At 42.8% G+C, this 16,191-nt stretch overlaps 1 protein-coding gene across 1 annotated transcript in view; it reads left to right on the forward strand.

Annotated features, from left to right (window-relative positions):
• FASN (fatty acid synthase) overlaps positions 1-15,828 on the forward strand; it is a 44,982-nt gene extending 29,154 nt beyond the window's left edge. Inside the window, exons 28-43 of the mRNA XM_054221656.1 lie at positions 501-651; positions 1,158-1,336; positions 1,920-2,039; positions 2,179-2,301; positions 3,897-4,120; positions 4,415-4,616; positions 5,676-5,827; positions 6,323-6,414; positions 6,562-6,713; positions 7,000-7,242; positions 8,996-9,184; positions 9,710-9,937; positions 10,405-10,625; positions 11,220-11,318; positions 11,465-11,716; positions 12,817-15,828. Coding sequence (XP_054077631.1) covers positions 501-651; positions 1,158-1,336; positions 1,920-2,039; positions 2,179-2,301; positions 3,897-4,120; positions 4,415-4,616; positions 5,676-5,827; positions 6,323-6,414; positions 6,562-6,713; positions 7,000-7,242; positions 8,996-9,184; positions 9,710-9,937; positions 10,405-10,625; positions 11,220-11,318; positions 11,465-11,716; positions 12,817-12,954 — 2,765 coding nt within the window. The 3' untranslated portion in view covers positions 12,955-15,828. The remainder of the gene's footprint in view (positions 1-500; positions 652-1,157; positions 1,337-1,919; positions 2,040-2,178; positions 2,302-3,896; positions 4,121-4,414; positions 4,617-5,675; positions 5,828-6,322; positions 6,415-6,561; positions 6,714-6,999; positions 7,243-8,995; positions 9,185-9,709; positions 9,938-10,404; positions 10,626-11,219; positions 11,319-11,464; positions 11,717-12,816) is intronic.
• Positions 15,829-16,191: the final 363 nt, after the last annotated feature.

Raw genomic sequence — 16,191 nt, forward strand, 5'->3', positions numbered from 1 at the left:
TGCTGAATGGTTTTAAAGCTCTTGAAAGGATGGGGGACGACGATGATGACAGATGTAAAAAGTGCATTTGGAGATTCTTAGGAGCAGCTTGACTAGGGCTGGGTTTCCCTTCGTGACTGAGATTAGTCTCTGCCTAAAATGGGTGTTTGCAAAAATTAAGGTTTTACAGTAAAGCTATTTTTGCTGTTGTCATCCTTTCTAGCTTATGTAGCCTTCTTTTTCAAAGAGGAACAAAATTGCCTCCGAAACTGGAAATTAAAGCAATATCATTAAGGATAAATAATAAGATTTAATGAGACCGAGTCCCTTTCTGCTACGTTTGTTCTTAAGAGCAAGAAATTAACTGTGGTGACTTACGAACTGTGTACTTAGTAAACAAATTCCAGCACTTTTTCTGTTTAGGGTGTTTCAGCTTTCAGGGATTACTGTTGTAGTAAATTCTTGGCCAAGGGATTTTAGAAGAGAAATTGCCTTTGTAAAAGATTCTTACGTTCTTTCAGGTAACTGGGCTTTGCAGCAGTGCATGCTGGGCATGGAGTTCTCGGGACGGGACCTGGCTGGCAGAAGGGTGATGGGATTGCTGCCAGCAAAGGGGCTGGCTACCGTGGTAGACTGTGAGAAGAAGTTTCTGTGGGAGGTGCCTAAAAACTGGTAGGTCAACTTCTGTTTTCTGGTTTGTGTATGTGGTTAGGATTTGCCTTCCTGCCTGAGGCTGATGACAGCCCTGATCAGACCAGAGGACTGCACAATGGGAAGATTCCCTTCTGGGAAATGGCAACAGGGCTCCAGCCTCCTGAGCAGCTGTAGGATTTGGCTTTGATTCACTGTAGGAGTTGAGCGCTGGTTTTTGTACAGTGCCTTGCACAAAGTTCTCGTCTCTTTCTTGGGCTTTTATCTCCATGTGTTTCAGTATACGCTGGGATTTTGGTGTCGGTTATGTTGCTGGTTAGTTACTAAAACATTTTTGCAGAATGGTGAAGCTCTTGGCTGTGCTTGGCAGCTGAGGTAGTCTGATGTATGATTGAGAACTGTTTATACTTTTTTGGCCTGTCAGGGCAGTTTAACCTTTCCATTGCAGTAAAGCAGACTTCGTCAGGAGGATCTAGTAGTCTTTTCCAAGGCTAAAGATCTCTTCTGTCTTTCACTTTGCTCCTTAGGACTCTGGAAGAAGCGGCTTCAGTGCCTGTGGTTTATGCCACTGCTTACTATGCCTTGGTGGTTCGAGGTGGTATGAAGAAGGGTGAGAGTATCCTTATTCACTCTGGCTCAGGCGGTGTGGGCCAAGCAGCCATTGCTATTGCCCTGAGCATGGGCTGCCGTGTCTTTGCTACTGTAGGTAAGTACTGAGGGCCCAATGTTGGGGGCACAAGGGAGAAAAGATATATATAATACATAGAGGAAGCGTGTCTGTGTGTGCGCACGCATGTGTTTACATATAAAAATATGTTTTTATGCATATATTATTTTTTTTTCCCACAACATGATCTCCTGTAACATTGATCTAGCTTCTAGACTCGGAACAGGACACATGATAGATACAGCTACTGACTATACACTTGAAACTTCCACAGCACAGAGAAGTTTATATAGTGTACAGAGGTAGATAATCAAAAGTATGGAAGAGAATCACGGCTTCTGCACGTTAAATTCAGGAATGTGATCAAAGAATGCCAATCTGTTTGTAAGGCTCCGTCTGGTCTTGGTCCTTGCTCTATCTCATAAATGAGCAGTAACAACTAGACAGCCTTTGTCCTAAGGTTTGACACCTTGAGAGACAGAGAGCTCTGAAGCAAGTGCTTGATGGCACTTGCAGTCCTTGGGGAAAGATGTGCAGATGAAAATAGGCTGTTTAATCAAAAAAAAAAAAAAAAAATTAATGTAAGCATACTGACATCATTCAACCTGTCTTCTACTTCAAGGCTCCACTGAGAAACGTGAGTATCTCCAAGCAAGATTCCCACAACTGGATGCTAATAGCTTTGCCAGCTCCCGAAATACTACCTTTGAGCAACATATACTGCGAGTTACCAATGGAAAAGGTAAGTTCAAGGAATAGTTTTCCTTCTCTTGTTGTTACGCAGTTGCACTTTCTAAAGATGAAATGAGTCACTAGAAAACAGGTTTAGGCTCTCAGCAGAATTGAGTTTATTAAATAGTTTCTTCTCCTTTTGTTGGCAGGTGTCAACCTCGTGTTAAATTCCTTGGCAGAAGAGAAGCTCCAAGCCAGTTTGCGTTGTCTTGCTCGACACGGGCGATTTTTGGAAATAGGCAAATTTGATCTGTCTAACAACAGTCAGCTTGGTAAGATGGGACTTTGTGAAATACATCTTGTTAGGTTTAAGCAAGCACAAACTTATATACTGTCTTAACACAGACTAATTCTCAAATTTAGAAAAGCTTTTAGCTGGAATACTCATTTCACTTCTGTCACTAACAATTTCTGTAGTCTTATCAAAAAATACTTTCTTGGAGAAGCATGGCACTCAGCATTTTTTTTCAGGAAGCCTGCATAAAGCGTGCAAAATAATTAAGTTACTTTCCTCAAAGTCTGTCTTTAAAATCAGTATAAGACATGTTGCCTACAAAGTGTTTGGATAGGAAGATAGTAAGAATCAGTATTCATTTCACATGGCACTGTTTACCGCTGCGTCTGTTAGCTCGTAGATTTCATACATCTGTTGGACTTGACTTAAAAACCTTTTGGGATATAACATATCCATTTGTAATAGATGAATGCGCTATGAAACTGAGCAAAATGAACTTCATAGGTATACAAGTTGCAGTTTTGCCCTCTGTTCTGAATAAACTTGATCATTTGTAGAGTGAAAGTAACTGGAATTTTTCAGATAACTACAGAGAACCTGATCCTTGTTTTGAGAACCTTGATTTGTTGTTTCAGCAAATATCTGTGCCATTTTGAATAGAATATGATAGTTCCAATTGGAAGGGACCTGCAGTGATGATCTAGTCTAACTGCCTGACCACTTCAGGGCTGACCAAAAATTAAAGCGTATTATTTAAGGGCATTTTCCAAATGCTTCTCAAACACTGACATTTTCTTTCTAGGGATTGCTGTGAAGGGAATGTCAATAATGCATATTGTTTTAGTTGTTGCTAAGTGATGTTTATACTTTCCAAGGACTCTTCAGCTTCCCACATAAGCTGAGAAGGATCCTAGACAGAACAATGGAACGGCCAATGGAATATTTCGTACCATAGATGTCATCCTCAGTATCTAAATGGGGGTTGGCTGGGGGGCAGGAATTCATGATCACTGCTCAGGAAGGTGCCAATTTTGCCAGTTCACCAGGTGGTGAGAGTGACTTGTGCCATCATTATTATTGGGTTTTTTTCCCTTTTTTTGTTTTATTAAACTGTCTTTATCTCAACCCACGAGGCGCTTTTCCCCTTTCTTCCCTCTTCTCCCTACCCTTCTTGGGGGAAAAGCAGGGGAACTGTGAGAGCAGCCGCGTGGTCCCAGCTGGCGGCTGGGGTTAAACAATGACACCTAGCATCATAGAAAACTTCCTATGGGGGAAGAGTTTCCTGTGGAGATGGACAGGATGTACCTGGGATTCGAACTCGGCTGTCACTAGACACAAAACGTCCTTTTTAATATCAGACTGACCATGTTATATCTTGTCCTCTTGACTCACAATTTTTGTGAGTCAATTTCTGTTAAACTGGTCTGCTTTTAAGAGAACAATCTAATTAATATAGCATTTAGAGAGTACATGCAAGAATGAGTTTGAAAAATGTAGTATTCTAGCAACTAATGACTGCTTTACTCCTCAGTCTTACACTGCTGACCTACACAGAAATGTTTCTCGAGCAGAAGATAGACTCTGTTTCGAAATGCAAGCAGCATCAGGTGATAACCAAATTGCTTTTTCTAGGAATGGCTCTCTTCCTCAAGAATGTGGCATTTCATGGGATCCTACTAGATTCTATCTTTGACAGTGGAAACGAAGAGTGGGAAGTAGTATCAGCGTTGCTGACGAAAGGCATAAAAGATGGTGTAGTAAAGCCCCTGAGGAGTACAGTCTTTGACAAAGAAGAGGTAGAAGCTGCCTTCAGGTTCATGGCACAAGGAAAACATATTGGCAAAGTAATGATCAAGGTAATGAGATAATGACTTTGGGTCTCTGATGCATCTGTCATCTTCTGTGGGTGACTTTATTGGATATTTTGATTCAGTTCAAGTGAAGTTGTATAACTAGGACAGCACAAAGTTACATACGTTACGACATCAGCAGTAAAAACAGTAACTGTGAAGTCTGTCACTCTGATTCTACACTTCCCACTGCCTGGAGCAGCATAGCAGGGAAAGACCAACGTATTGTGTATCTCATCTTAACTGCTTTTTTTTTTAACCTCTTCTTTTTTTTTTTTTTTTTTTTCTTTTGGGGGAAAGGTCCAAGAAGAGGAAAAGGAACATCCTTTAAGAAAGTCAGAGCCAGTTAAAATCTCTGCTATTTCTCGAACGTCCTGTCCACCTACCAAGTCTTACATCATCACAGGGGGCCTAGGAGGATTTGGGCTTGAGTTGGCACAGTGGCTAGTTGAGAGAGGAGCACAGAAGCTTATACTGACGTCTCGTTCTGGCATACGAACTGGTAAGCAAAAGCTGTCAAGGAACAGGGGATGTGACTGACTTTTAACAGCCCTCAATTTGTAGTTTCTTTCAGTTTTCAAGTGTCCTACCAGCAAATAATAGTGTCTTGATCTCTTTTCTCCTCGTGTGTATGTTCTCTCACTTCGAACAAGTTGGCGTGCCCTTTATTTTAAAGGAGGAAGTGTCTTTTCACTAGACCTGTCTTCCAACTATGTCTTTCCTGGTTTTTGTGGTTCCTAATTCTATCGACCCATTTTCTCCCTTACCCACAATTTTTTGTGCGGCTTTACTTTGATCTTTATCCCCTCTACAGAGTCTGTATCCAGCCTCCTCACTGACTTGCCCGGTGGCTGTAGCATGGTGGATCACATGCCACCAGGAAAGGCCTATGACCTCCTTGCTAAAGATACACTCTCCTTCAAGTTATACGTGGGGCTGCTTGCTCATGCTCCTTCAGATAGCTCATCTTTACAGATGAGCCCTGCTATCCGATAACATCAGTAGGCGTTTTTACTCTAATTTAAGCCATTACTTTGATTCCAGTCGTGGCATTGAGATTTCTTATCAGTGGTAGTCTTCAGTGTTTCCTCATACAAATTCAGCCGTAACGAAACTTTTCTCCGACTCTATAGATTTCTTCTTTCTATTTGCAAGTTTGCAATTGCACCACTTGAGCCAACACATAGATGTTGGCACATACTTCTGCTTCTAAAGTTCTGGTTGTGCTACTATAATCTGTTGCCTTGGTCTAGTCTAGTCATCTAGTCATTCTTTCCTGTCTCAGTACCCAAATTCACGTTAATTTCCCTTCACTGTTTCTTCCCCTACGCACCTTACATTCTCCCAACTCTGCTCTCCACTTCAATCTATTTAGAATATTTCTGAAACTCAAGTGTTTTCTATCTACTATACAAGAGGAAAATGTGGAAAAAAACCAACAAAACTTGAAGCTGAATCAGTCCCTGTTCAGTCACTATCTGGTCAGAAAAGCGTGAGGAGCAGGTTAACCAAAGCCTTATGGTTTGAATGCTTCATCCCAGGCACTGTTTATTTTTTGTAGGCTACCAGGCTAAACGTGTTGAAGAGTGGAAGGCACTGGGAATCCAAGTATTGGTATCTACCAGTGATATTGGAACACTGGAAGGAACACAGCTATTGATAGAAGAAGCTTTGCAGCTTGGCCCAGTTGGAGGCATCTTTAATTTGGCTGTGGTAAGTGACAAAAACACTTAGGACTTGTAAAAGGCAGCAGCCACAGAAGTGGCTTTTTTACTGAGGGCAGTCAGGCTTCACGCAGTTTTAGATTGCCTCTGTGTGTTTCAAAGGACACTTTGCTTTGGCCTTACCTGGTGACTAAAGGCTAACAGGTCTGGCCCCTTGATCTGGGAAGCGGCATTCGTTGGCCAGCGAGCTCAGTTCTGGGAGATGAAAGTTGTCCAAGACCCCTGGGGACAAGAAAAATCCCATACAGACCTTGCCAGTTGAAGGCTGCAGTGGCAGTACTGGAAAAATGCAGACTTGCCAAAAGCCATGTGGTCCTTGTCATGTTTTAGGACATTCAAGATATGTCTGTACTGTAAAGTTACAAAAAGGCGTTGTGTAGTGATAGCCTATCATATCTCAAACCACAGGGCAGATTTAAATGGAGAAACTGGAGATTCTGAAATCGCACCTCTCTCTTTTTTTTCTTTTCTCCCTCCCCACTAGGTCCTTAGAGATGGCATGATTGAAAATCAGACCCCAGAATTATTCTGGGAGGTCAACAAGCCCAAGTATTCAGGCACCCTTCATTTGGATTGGTAAGTGTCTGGAGAAGGGATAAATATGAACTGCTTTTATGGTCACAAAGCTGATCAGACGTAGCCATTTTAGTCTCGTGCTAGCCTTCCGTGGTAACACATAGCAGGTTTTTCTGATGGGGTTTCTCTCTCCTGCTCTGCTCCAAGGGTGACTCGTAAGAAGTGTCCAGACCTGGACTACTTTGTTGTATTCTCCTCTGTAAGCTGTGGAAGAGGAAATGCTGGGCAAAGTAATTACGGCTTTGCCAATTCTACCATGGAGCGTATCTGTGAGCAGAGACATCATGATGGACTGCCAGGTAAGATGAGTTTACTCATTGAGCAGAATAATCTATCCTACCAAACATCCAGAGGAAAATCAGCTCACCAGAAACTTCTGCACTTGTCTGGAACGATAATGAATGTTGAAGGCTGTTTCCTCCCCTAGCTGTTACCCTGGGTCTTTCATGTGTGAATGAACACTGACCATTTAACAGTACAAAGGAAATGCAGGCCTTTGCTTAGCTGTTTTTAAACTCGCTTTTGTTGCTGCCATGTGCTTTAGCTAGTTTCCTAGCGTGTTCTTTCTTCTGATTTCTCCTCCAGGCCTGGCAATCCAATGGGGAGCCATTGGTGATGTGGGTATCCTTCTGAGGACAATGGGAAACAAAGAGATTGTGGTTGGGGGAACCGTGCCCCAGCAAATCAGCTCATGCCTGGAGGTGCTTGATGTCTTCCTGAATCAGCCTCATCCTGTCATGTCCAGTTTTGTCCTAGCAGAGAAGGTCTCTGTGAAAACTGAAGGAGGCAGTCAACGGGATCTTGTAGAAGCTGTTGCTCACATCCTGGGTAAGTGCTGTCAGACAAGCACTGCTGGGCAGTGTCTACCGTCTCAATGCTTTTGGAAAGCAGCGGTGCTGCTGCTGCAGGTGCTCTGTTCAGCATCTCCTCCTGATTCTTGTGGTGTGGGTGTGGTGGTGGTTTGGATACTTTTTCTTTTACGCTGCTCCTTCTCTCCAGTAACCAATTTGTTTCTTCAGTGTGGGCTTTTCTCCCTTAGCATGTTCACACACGTGTGTACACATACTTCGGTTTCTTGGGTTTTGCTTAGAGTGGACTGGTGCCTTTCTCCAAATGGAGAATCAATAGCATCGCAGAATCATCTAGGTTGAAAGGGACTCTTAAGATCATCAAGTTCAGCTGTTAACCTAATGCTGCCAAAACCACCACTAAACCATGTCCCTGAGCACCACCTCTACCTGTCTTTTAAATACCTCCAGGGATGGCGATTCAACCACTTCCCTGTTCCAGTGCTTGATAATCCTTTCTGTGCAGAAATTTTTCTTAATACCCATCTTAAGCCTCCCCTGACACAACTTGAGGCCATCTCCTCTTGTCCTAATAGGACAATAGGAACAGCCCCCAAGAGCAAAATTCTGTGTCAGCACATAATAGGGCAAATACGTGATTAACTTTCTGGGTACTATTCCAGTTTTCAAACAATCAACTTGGGATGTGCCTATGCCACAAAAAGCAGCTCTTATGTACTTAGTGACTTAACTGGTCACTGAGTGGTTATGTGAACATCTAGTAACTGTAGCTGAGCTACGCGTTACAAGAAGTGCCATGTCCTCCTGTCTTGAACCTGCTTCCTTTTACCATCGTGTTCCCTGTTCTTGTGTTGTGTCGACAGTGAATGATCTCTGTCAACTGTACTATGTCCCACTTCAGTTACCTCTTCAGCAGACTGAAGTGTGTACTGATTCTTTGTTTTCTACCAAAAGAGGTACTGATAAATTAAAGACAGTCTCCTGAGTTAAGGAATTGCATGCAGTAACTGACAGCACATCTGACCTCAGAGAACAGACGTGGCTTTTAGAAGTCCTAGGAAAGTGTCTGAGAAATTTTACCAGCTGTAGAGTTAGTTTGGAAGGAGAGAGTGTGTGAAGATGATAAAGGGAGAAGCCAGTACGAAGCCTAATGGTGGAAAGGGTGGCAACATGGGGCAGCATAAGGTGGAGGAGGGGAGGAAGAGCTGTAGATGCAAGTGTTATTATGAGAAGTCCCTTACAGGTAAGGAAAGGGTGAGAGACTTGAACAGTGTGAAAACTGAAGGGGAAAAGGTGATGAAGACTAGATGAATTACTGCCTCCTCTGATGTGATAGACATCAAGTGTTGCAATCAACCATCATTGACAGTGATAACTGCTTAATCTCCTGTTGTAGCTGAGGATTAGTTGCATTATGTCTAGGACTGCAGTTTCAGTTAGAGCCTCCAGTATGTGAAACTACACTAGCTGGCTGCTCTGAACTTGGTCTAGAGATGAAGTGACAATGTTCGTAGCTATTTAGCCGAGACTAATGTCTCCCATATTATAAAGCTGTGCACATTTAACACGTGCTCTAAAGGCTAGATTCCCATATGACCAGATGTAGGTTGCGGAAGGGATGACTTGTGAGAGCGTTAGATGATCCTGAAAGGTAATTCTCTGTAGCTGCAGTTTATTCAGGGTTTAGGAGAAAAAAGGAGGATGAGAAGACTTAGAGAGGCCTAGATCTGAAAAGAAATAGGCCTTTTCTTAGTGTGCTGTTTTTCCTTCAGGTGTCCGTGACGTGAGCAGCCTGAATGCTGAGAGTACCTTGGCAGACTTGGGCTTGGATTCCTTGATGGGTGTGGAGGTGCGCCAGACGCTGGAGAGGGACTACGACATCGTTATGACCATGAGAGAGATTCGGCTCCTCACAATCAACAAACTGCGTGAACTTTCTTCCAAGTCTGGGACAGCAGAGGGTACGGTATCTGGATCGGCATTGCTACCAGTCCCCTGAATCCGAACAATTAAGCTTCCAGTCTGTTGCTTTCATCTCTAGTGACATAAGACTCTATCAAATCATGAAATAAGGTTATAGCTAAAAGGCTGTTAAGTGACAGACGTGTCATTGAAGTGCATTGACCACTGGGTCGGGCCTATCGGTTCTGGGGCAGGGTATCAGAAAGGGCGTGAAAACAGCTTTTTTGCCTGGCTAGCATCTGCCTGCATGAGTAATATTATGCAGATGCATGCAGGATGTAATTTGAGACCTTTTACTTGTCTGAGGAATGAACAATGTAATGTCATGCTTACTGTAAGGCAAAAGGATATGCAGTTGCCACAGAGGAACTGACAATAGGAAGATCCCTATGTCTGTGCCGTGATGACTAGTGAGCGAGTGGGCTGAACCCAGGGCAGCCCTGAGATTCTCCTTTAGGACTATGGCTACATGACAAGACTGATCCTGAATCTAATGTGTGTGTTTGGTGTGCTTCCCTTCAAAGAGCTGAAGCCATCCCAGCTGATGAAGACAGGCCCAGGCGAACCTCCAAAACTAGACTTGAACAACTTGCTGGTGAACCCAGAAGGGCCAACGATCACCCGTCTCAATGATGTTCAGAGCACAGAGCGTCCTCTTTTCCTTGTTCACCCCATTGAAGGATCCATTGCAGTTTTCAACACTCTCGCCTCCAGACTTCATATGCCCTGCTATGGGCTGCAGTGCACAAAAGGTATCTCAGTTCTTCAGCATCTTGATTTTTGTAAATGTAGCATTCTGAATTTTAGTTGCCTTATAGAGAGAGCTTTTTTTCTAGACTCTTAAATGTGGAGGACCAAGCATCAGTACCTATAGTCTGCATAGGGTTGTGTCAGACATCCCCAGGTAACACAAGGGAAGTACAAAGTTAGACTGAAGAGCTTACGTACAGGGAAATGGAACAATGAGATGATGATTGTGTCCCTGCCAGCAGATAAGCATGCAGGAGGAAAACAAGAGATGCAGTTCTACTTGTCTCTGGAAACCAGGAACATTACTATTCCTTGTCCAAAACATAAGTTGCAAACCATAATTTAGAAACTTACCTTCAAAATAACCCATATGTTTCCAACATGGTTGTTTCTGAGGTCTTGAAAATGTAATTGTCTCTGCTAGTGTCTTTTTACCAGAGTCTGTTTCTGACTCACTTCTGTGTTGTAGCTGCTCCCTTGGACAGCATACAGAGCCTGGCAGCCTATTACATTGACTGTATGAAGCAGATACAGCCTGAAGGACCTTACCGTGTTGCTGGATATTCCTTCGGTGCCTGTGTAGCCTTTGAAATGTGCTCCCAACTGCAAGCACAACAAAATGCTTCCCATGCACTCAACAGTCTATTCCTCTTTGATGGGTCTCATTCCTTTGTGGCCGCATACACTCAGGTAAGAGATACAAAGAAAATCTGTCTGGGGACCATCCTGTGTCATCAGGGCCCGTGTTCTTAGAGTTTACTATTCTAGATAGGAGCCATCTGAAAAGCTGACAGACTTCTTGGCAGGGGAGTTGGGAGACAGCTGTAGACAGTGGATGTTTAGGGATGACTGAAGGGTGGAACCATACGGGGGGTGGTCTTCATTAACTGGAGAGGGCTGGGACACAAATGTTGTTGTTGCTCTTGCTGTGATAAATCATGGTATTAGTATGTCTTCTGGAAGATCCTGGAGCGCGCAAGATGAGATTTTCATGTAGGGGTACTAGGAAACCTTGCTTAAGCCTTCCTTTCTGTTTTCATTGTACTTTCTAGAGGATTGTAGGCTCTTGACAATTGCCGCCTGTGGATTTTCTTTCTAATCTGTCCTCAAGGGATCTTCTTCCCCCACCCCAAGCTTCAGTCTATCTTTTTTGTTTTGTTTTGTTTTCCCCCCTGTTTCTTTTTTCCCAGTTCAGAGCCCTTTGTTCTGTAACTGTTTTTTATCTAACGTTCAAGATCGGGCACATTCCTCTCATGTTTGCATTTTATTCTTCTCTTTTTCCAGAGCTACAGAGCCAAGCTGTCCCAAGGAAATGAGGCTGCATTGGAGACTGAAGCGTTGTGTGCCTTTGTTCAGCAGTTTACAGGCATTGAATACAATAAGGTAATGTTTGGGGTTTTTTTGTTTGGGTTTTGTTGGTTTTTTTTAATATGTCTTTATGTTGCACGGGAGGGGTGCGGGTTTTTTTAATGGAGATGGATTCTCAAATATTGAGACTAATGGGGGGAAAAAATGTTAATACTTTCCAGCTGCTGGAGGTTCTTCTGCCCCTGAAAGATCTGGAGGCTCGTGTGAATGCTGCTGCAGACCTGATAACTCAGATTCATACAAACATCAATCGTGAAGCACTCAGCTTTGCTGCTGCTTCCTTTTACTATAAACTGAAGGCTGCTGACAAATATATACCAGAGTCCAAGTATCATGGGAATGTGACACTGATGCGGGCGAAGTCTCACAATGAATATGAAGAAGGTCTGGGTGGAGACTACAGACTCTCAGAGGTCAGTGTGAGTCCCACTGGTGACTGTTGAGGTTCTCCTGACACCTGTGAGGGCAAAAGAAAAGCACAAAAACCATCCTTACTGAGAGAGAAGGGACGAAACCAACCTGAAAGAAATCATTATTCTGTGGCTATCATGCTCTAACAAGAATTAGAAGTCCCCAAAGCACATGAGTCGATTTGGTTCTGGGCACTTTCTCAGGGTATTGAGGGTCAGAAGGTCTAGCCTCTATATTGGATAAGTAAGCGTTTTCTATAGCTAATTGTTGCAGCTCTTTTGATAGACTTTAGATAATAAAGATGTGTAACTTGACAGAAGTAACTTTTAGTCTCCTCCTTTCACTGAAGGCCCCTAAAGTTTGTCCATTACATGAGGGCAGGCTTTTGAAGAGCAAGTGTCAGCCTGCTGACCATAGAGGTGGCTTTTTCTCAGTTATATTTCGTGGACCACTTAGAAGTTCATATGTGGGTTTCTTGTGGGCCTAAAAAAACTTAGGTTTTCAGCCTGTAGTCCAGATAAGGTCACTGTTCTTTAGCCCCTGTTAACACAAAAGGGTTGAGTGTCTTACGTTATGGTACAGGTACCAGGAAGAAAAGGAAGTGATTTTCAGAATTACCTTCCTGCCTCTGGCGTCTCCTCTCCCTTCAGACTTCTGACTTGCATTCGTTATTGATTCCAAGCTAACTTCCATGTTATGAAAGTTATATAATGACCTTAAAGGAAGATTCATGGTGGTGGGAGAAGGATTAGGCAAAGGGGAGGATTATTTGATTTCCTTAAGGGCTTGGAAGTTGCTACTTTATCATTCGTTCCTTGATATTGTAAATAAGTTACTCTGTTAGCATCAGGTTGGTTGACTTCCTGCCTAGCTTGTATTTGAGTGGATCACCTGCCAGGCTGTCAAACTAGCATGCTTTAAAGCACTGGTTCCAAACAACGCCGTGCAGCTGATCTATGAAAATGTGGTGCTGTTTTCATCTGAGTTTGATACAGTGGTGTAAACTATGAGTAACTTGGAAGACTGACAAACCCAAAACAGCTACATGACCAGCTGGTTGTGAATTGTGAACGTAAAGTTTTTCTTTTTTGTATCTGTGCAGGTATGTGATGGAAAAGTATCTGTCCATGTTATTGAAGGGGATCACCGCACCTTATTGGAGGGAAATGGCGTTGAATCAATTATTGGGATCATCCACAGCTCACTGGCAGAGCCACGTGTCAGTGTCAGAGAGGGTTAACTTCTTCTGCTTACTTACGGTCAATGGTGAAGAAAATACCAACAACATTCCTTGTTATGACAGACCCCAAGGAACTCTTCCTGTTGTTCGACATCTCATCTGCTCTGCTGCCAGAACTGGGAAGTCCAGCTGAACTTGATTGGTCTCTTTCTCTCTCTTTCTTGCTCATCTTCTCCTTTCCCAACTTTTATGGGTTCTCTCTCCTCCTTCCCTTCCTGTGCTTTGTTTTCCCCTAGTATCCCTGTCCACGTTACTCCAGTGCCGTGACTCTGTCACTGTGCACAGCTGTGAGGGTTCCCTACCAATGGTTGCTTCCTAAACCCTTGGCAGTATGAAAAACAAATTTAGGAGTAGATTTCTTGTGCTCTATATTGTTTGGTCTTAACAGTATTCCAAAGGGTATGTGATAGCACTTGTTGACCAAGCCCAGTGAGCAGGGAGGGGAGCTGCAGCTGATTTCGGAGATACTTTTTGTCTGTGAAGAATCTGTCTGTAGTTAAGTCAGAAAGAGGATTCCATTAAGGCTTTTGTAACTATATTTTTTTAATTTGATATATTCTAAGTATTTATTGTGTCAAACCAGAGACGACTTACTTGGTTTTAATTTATCGTGGGTTATAGGAGAAAAGAAACATCCCTTTTTGGAGGGGAAGGTTTATTTTATGAGGGGAAGTTACCCATTTGTTAAACCAAAGTGCATCTTTGGAACAGTCTGGTTTATTTTTGTTTTTTTTTTTTTTCTTTTTCCTCTTTCTCCCACTGCCCTGCCCTGTTCAAAAAGGAAAAGGTAGAAGGGAGGGTTCTTGCCATCATACACTCTTTTCACTCTTTTTGGGGGGGGGGGGAAGGGGATGGCTTAACAGATGCCACTGTGTATTGAACAGCCTTAACTTGGGTGTGATAAAAACAGGCAAAGCTGTCCCTAGGCAGGTACTTTGTTTATATTTGTGCGAGGTTCTGTGCTCTGCTCTATCAGGACCTTAGTAAAGCATTAAGACTATTTCTTTACTTTATTCCCTCCCACCTCCAGTCTCACCGCCCAACCAGACATTTGGAACGGGGCAGGAAATAGAATTCTTCAACAATAACTGAACAAATCCTCCTACCCCTGCTCTCCCATAACCAAAGCTCAGGCAAACATACAAGCATCTACCCAAAGCCCCTGTTTTATTTAGCACAGGGCTTGCTTAAGCCTTGTGTATTCATTTTCCTCTTAGTAATGAGACTGGAGATCCCACATAAGTTAGCTAAGTAATCAGTTTGATGGTATGATTTTAAGATATAGTACCTTTTTAAAGGAAACTTGCATAAGATTCAATTAAAAGTTTCTTGCCTTTGCTATGCTGGATCTGTCCTTTCCGAAATCAGTAAATCCTTGCTACACTTATGACACAGAGGAGACCTGGGTAGCAACAAAGCACCAAACAGGAGGAGCTATTGTGCCTCTCAGAACCGCTGTAAGACCCCAGTTCTCTCCGACTTCATTCCCCCGTAAAGTATCCTGTTTAGTACAGGAGCATTCCAGTGACAGGAATGGGTGGCTCTTCACTACAGGTTCTGACCTAGTGTCTTTTGCTTCTACCACCCTCTGTTGATAGTGGCTGGGTTAACTGGTTTTAGTTTTATAACGTATTTCTTTTGTGAAATCTGAAATAAAACCAACATAATGTCAGCTTAAAGCATCTCCAAAATAAGTCTTGTTCTTTTTTTCTTTTTTTTTTTTAATACTTTTTGGTCTGAAGAGTGTCTTTTTCTCTTTGGCTTTCCTAGTATTAAACGGAATTGATCACTAGTTGGCTTTTTGTCTTATTCTCTACTACCATTTCTTAATCCTGTGTTTCATCTGGAATCTCTCACTTCTTGGTATAAAGCAAAAACTGCTGCTGGCATATCTGATTTGGAGTCTGTAGAAATAATAACAATAATAAAGAATACTTATTATTCTGGAGCATGGCTTCTTGTTGCCATGATTTTGATACCTTCGATACAACCAAACAACACACCCCCAAGCCTGACATGGAAACTCTCAAATTCTAATTCTGGCTCCATTGTTGCAGTTTTGGACAAGCCGTTAATGCTACTGCCTCAGTTTCCCTATCTGTAAAATGGGACTAATAGCATCTACCTCAAGGTCGTTGAGAGTGTTAGATAGGCAATGGGTATAAACGCTATTAAGTTGTTAAGTGGTAGGGTAGCAAGGAGGGAAGCAGGCACTGTGTGAGGGTGAGGTGCCTTACAGCTGCGCAGAATCTAATACTGAAGAGTGGCTGTGTGAACTGGGCACACGTGCATACTAGGGGACTTCATTATATCTATTGCATACTATCCATGCACATCCTAGCATAGGATACTACATAAACCAACTGTGGGTGGGTGGGTTGGTTGGTTTGTTCTAATTTAACAACTGGCAGTTGTAGTGAGCCTGAAAAAGGAGTTGAAAGAATCCTACTTGCCTTGGTTGTCTTGAAAGCCTAGGAGGAAAAAGAGAGTGATTAAACTTTAAGCAAACAGGTACGACAGTTCTGTGCTAAAGCGTTTAACAAGCCTGACCGGGCTCTGTGGAGGGAGCAAGGACTAATGCTCTTCCACCTGTTGAAGCAGGAGTTGGACGAGTTCTCTGTATAAACATAAATGTGCATGGTCTCATCTAAGCAAAGCTCGAAGGTACTGGTTTAGTAATAGAAGTTCCTCAAGAATTACTTACAGCCTCTATGCTCTCAATGTTCTTGTGGTTGTTGTTTGAAAAGCAGGTTGTTTTGTTTTGGGGTCCATCCGCCCCCCGTAATTGTCTAATTATGAGCTGCTGCCCTGTAACCCATTATGTAACTGGCTGCTGAATACAGTGTGCCAAAAATAAAAACCTTATTAGCGCTGGTACTGCTTGTTGTTTCTCAGTAGTCCATCAGATAGACATAGGCAGAACAATAATAGCATAACGCAAAATCAAATACTGCAGTTACTTGTTTTGAGAAGACAAGGGCAGAAGCAAAGCCCTTCTATGTGAAACGGGAGTGGGAGTCTTTTGTCAACTGCTACTCCCTTTCCATCCTCCCTTTCAGCAAGCTTCCCACAGGCTTCTCTACACCATACTGATCTTAATCTCGAGACTGAAAACCACACTCCCCTGTTGGCCCTATAAACTTACATAGGCTCAAAAAGTCACAGCGGGGGCAGTACACCTTAAATCTGCAATATAGCCTTAATAGTAAGAATACGGATGTATGGCACACAGCACAT

Source organism: Rissa tridactyla, chromosome 15 (genome assembly GCF_028500815.1).
Source record: "Rissa tridactyla isolate bRisTri1 chromosome 15, bRisTri1.patW.cur.20221130, whole genome shotgun sequence".
Taxonomy (NCBI): Eukaryota; Metazoa; Chordata; class Aves; order Charadriiformes; family Laridae; genus Rissa; species Rissa tridactyla.